The sequence below is a fragment of the Lathyrus oleraceus genome, chromosome 4 (genome assembly GCF_024323335.1).
Source record: "Lathyrus oleraceus cultivar Zhongwan6 chromosome 4, CAAS_Psat_ZW6_1.0, whole genome shotgun sequence".
NCBI classification, from domain to species: Eukaryota; Viridiplantae; Streptophyta; class Magnoliopsida; order Fabales; family Fabaceae; genus Lathyrus; species Lathyrus oleraceus.
In genome coordinates, this window is record NC_066582.1 from 394661109 (window position 1) to 394665630 (window position 4522).

The window sequence follows — 4522 nt, forward strand, 5'->3', positions numbered from 1 at the left end:
TCTAGATACACTTAAAAATTCTTCTTAGTGCAGAAAAGTGATGCATTCAAGGCGTTCAAGAAATATGCAAAGTAAATTCAAAATGAGAAATCTCTAACTATTGCCTCCATAAGAAGCGACCATGGTGGAGAACTCCAAAATGCCTCCTTTGAAGAGTTTTGCGGAGAACATGGAATATTTCATAATTTCTCGACACCAAGGACTCCTCAACAAAATGGTGTGGTGGAGAGAAAGAATATGTCACTTATGGAACTTGCAAGAATAATGTTTAGCGACTCAAATCTTCCAAAGCATTTTTGGGCAGATGCAGTGAGCACGACATGCTATGTAAGTAATAGAATTATTATTATACCTATCCTGAAAAAGACCCCTTATGAACTCTTCAAAGTAAGTAAACCAAACATCTATTACTTTCACATTTTTGGATGCAAATGCTTTGTCTTAAACAATGACAAAGACAACCTTGGTAAGTTTGATAAAAAGTCTGATGAAGGTATTTTTCTTGGCTATTCTCTCTCTAATAAAGCATATAGAATTTATAATAAATGAACTTTAACTATTGAAGAATCTATGCATGTTTCTTTCGATGAAACTAACCCTCCCAAGGAGGATGTTACTTTGTGTGATGATGATGATATTGTAGATATTCCTTAAGAAGATACTTCCAAAGTCATCAATAATAATCAAACAGAACATCATAAAGAGCCAATTCAACAAGAGTCAAATGACAATAATCTACCTAAGGAATGGAGAACTCATCGGGATCATCCAATTGATAAAGTCATTGGTGATATTAGTCAAGGCGTTGCAACAAGATTAAATCTAAAAGATGCATGCTTAAATATGGCGTTTGTTTCACAAATTGAACCCTCCAAAATTGATTAAGCTTTAGGTGACGACTAATGGATAATTTCTATGCAATAAGAGTTAAACCAATTCGAAAGGAATCAAGTTTGGGAAATCGTTCCCAGACCAAGTGGTAAACACATCATTGGTATAAGATGGGTGTTTAAGAACAAGATTGATGAGAATGGTATAATTGTTCGAAACAAAGCAAGTTTGGTGGCCCAAGGATATAATCAAGAGGAAGGCATTGATTTTGAAGAAACATTTGCCCCGGTTGCAAGGTTGGAAGTTATCCGTTTATTACTTGCTTATGCATGTTCATTAAATTTTCAGTTATACCAAATGGATGTCAAGAGTGCATTCTTGAATGAATTTATCAATGAAGAAGTATATGTCAAACAACCCCTTGGTTTTGAAGACTTCAAGAATTCTTCACATGTATTCAAGTTGAGGAAAGCTCTTTATGACTTAAAACAAGCACCAAGGGCGTGGTATGATCGACTTAGAAACTTTCTTTATGAAAGAGGATTTGAAAAAGGTAAAGTTGACAAGACCTTGTTTATTAAGAAAATAAAATTTAATACTTTATTGGTTCAAGTCTATGTTGACGACATCATATTCGGCTCAACAAACAAAGAAATGTGTGAAGAATTTTCATTGATGATGCAAGGAGAATTCGAGATGTCCATGATGGGTAAGATGAACTATTTTCTTGGACTCCAAATTAAGAAACTAAAGGATGGCATCTTCATCAACCAATCAAAGTACTGCAAAGAGTTATTGAAAAGATTCAGCATGGATAGTTACAAGGCAATGTCTACTCCAATGGGATCCGAAACTTATGTTGATCAAGATGAATCAGGTGTTTCGATTGATATCACAAAGTATCGAGGTATGATTGGTTCCTTACTATATTTGATGGCAAGCCGTCCTGATATAATGTTTAGTGTGTGTCTTTGTGTGTGGTTTCAAGTAAATCCAAAGGAATCGCATCTCACCGTTGTTAAAAGGATTATGAAGTATCTCAAGGGAACAACGAATGTTGGCCTATGGTATCCTAATGGTAGTATTTGCAATTTAATTGGTTATTCTGACGCAGACTATGCAGGATGTAAAACTGATAGAAAAAGAACTAGTGGAACATGGCATATTCTAGGAAATGCACTAGTATCTTGGGCTTGCAAGAAACAAGCTTGCGTTGCTCTTAGTATGGCTGAAGCGGAATACATAGCAGCAGGTAGTTGTTATGCACAAATAATTTGGCTTAAACAACAATTTTGGGACTACAGACTCGATCTTGGATGCATCCCTCTACGTTGTGACAACACAAGTGCGATTAACATTACTAAAAATACGGTCAGGCATTCAAGAACCAAACACATTGATATTAGGCATCATTTTCTACGTGATCATGTGCTTAAAGGCGATTTCAAAGTTTCTTTCGTAGATACTCATAACCAATTAGCAGACATCTTCACCAAACCTCTCGCAAAGGAACCTTTTTACAAAATTCAGCGGGAGCTTGGCATTTTAGATGAATGTGACATTTAATTCTTCAATATTTATTCATTATAATCTATAATGAATCAAAGGTACTCTCTAAAATTTATTTTCAAAACTTTATTAAATTTCTAAGTATATGAGTATTTCATGTTTTTCTAAAAAAAATCATATTACATGTTGCTCCATGTATTTTTATTACATGTTTCGTACATACAAAGTTGCATTATGGAATATTATAACATGTCAAAGTGACCCTTTTAAAAATTTCATTGAATGCTGGAAAAAACAAAGCTACTGTTTTTTGGTATGTGTTAATCGGTTAAAACATATAGGTTAATCAATTAACCTGTCTCTTTTTTTTGTGTATTTTTCAGCTTTTTTCAAACGTGTTAACCGATTAACACACTACTGTTAATCGATTAACCCTGTAACATTCAACCACTTTATTTAATTTTTTTGTATCTTATGTTTTGTGTGTTTTAAGTTTGGTATTGTATTTTAAGTGATTAAGATTGTATTTTGTATTGCTTATGTCTTTATATTTCCGTTATGTCTTTAAATTTCCTTTTCGGACTAAGTTTGTGTTTTTATGTTTTGTTAGAACATTTTGGTTGTTGTATTGCTATATTTATATGTGTTTGCGTTTTATGTCACTTGTTTGTGCATTATATGTTTTTTGTGCATACTATTTATGTTGTATGGATATAATTTTCACTTTATCGTCTTTTCCCATCCTTTTTGTTAATGACAAAGAGAGAGAAGAAATATTTGTGTATTGTATGCATGCTTTTCTCTAACACAAAAATGCAGCTAGCAAAAAGTACTTTAAAAACTCTCAATCATGGATCAAGGGGGAACTTTGATCAATGGGGAGTCTATGTGTTAAATAAAACAAGATTGGAGCTAATTTTCAAGAAAATTTTGTCATCATCAAAAAAGGGGAGAATGTGAAGGCATGCTTCTCAATATGTTTTGATGAGGACATTCTACAAGCAAGTCAAGACTAGCAAAAAGGAATGGATCAAGAAACTTTGCAAAAAGACAATGCTTTCAAGTTTTATCAAAGTCTTGAAGAATTGGTTAGGAATTGATCTTTAAATTTTAAGGTATATAACACTCAATCTCTCCTTGTGTATACAAGTGTTCAAAATATTATTCACTCATGCCATGTTAAAATGATTTGATGCATTAAAACATAATTTTTCATTTCATTACAAATCAATTTTTGCATTCTGGGCTGATGTCAATCGGTTAACACTAGGATGCTAATCAATTAACACTTGTTAAAATTGAATATTTTTGGAACGTTGCAAGGTGTTAATCGGTTAACACCAAGATATTAATCGATTAACATATGGATATTTTGAATTTTTTGTACGTTGAAAAATGTGTTAACCGATTAACCTATATGTGTTAGTCGATTAACCTATATGTGTTAATCGATTAACACTATACTAGTGCCAGAAAAAATTGCATTTTTTTCATTCAAATGTTTTCCAAAAAGAGGTCTTGAACCATGACATCCTTTCATGAATTGCACTCTTTTGTAGAGGTGTTTAGAGACTATATAGACATCATTTCTTCATATTTTAATCTTATATCCTTTTGCAAAATTTTCAAACATTCAAATATTCTCTTCATCTTTCAAAAATTCTCTAAGTGTTCAAAACCATAATTTTTAGAGTGAAACTTTCTACACTTAACCTTCATTAAAAATCATCATAAGTTTCATTCCATTCATAGTGAACACTTGTATATCATTGATAGATTTGTTTATTATAAGGAGAAGATCAATCCATAGTTTGATACTTATAAAATTCCATTTTACATATCAAAAATTCATATTACTGTGTGTATCCTTGTTGTCCAGGATTGTTGGAAATAAGAGGTTCATTAAAGGGATGATTGTTCTCTTTTTGAACTTAGTGAAAAATCCAAGAGGATTGTTCTTAGTGTGATTGTTAGTGTATATATAGAAAGACTAGGAAGAGTCTTGTAAAAGTCCTAACAATAATAAAATTTCTTTCATTTTGAAAGGGAACTAGAGTACTCTCGATCTGTGAGGGGAACCAGGATATCTCTTCGTGTTCTTTATCTTTCAGCATTTACCGTATTCATCACATAGTAATCTCTAAGGAAAGATTCTTAAAACAATTCAAAATTGGAAAAAGTT

At 32.2% G+C, this 4522-nt stretch overlaps 1 protein-coding gene across 1 annotated transcript; it reads left to right on the forward strand.

The window, feature by feature from the left end:
• The first annotated feature begins 1641 nt into the window (after positions 1-1641).
• Positions 1642-2397, forward strand: LOC127137698 (secreted RxLR effector protein 161-like). The gene has a single exon (XM_051064131.1). It carries the CDS (start codon positions 1642-1644, stop codon positions 2395-2397), a length of 756 nt encoding a protein of 251 aa, XP_050920088.1.
• Positions 2398-4522: the final 2125 nt, after the last annotated feature.

Coding starts and splice junctions, on each gene's coding strand:
- LOC127137698 (XM_051064131.1), top strand. CDS start 1,642: ATGGATAGTTACAAGGCAATGTCTACTCCAATGGGATCCGAAACTTAT.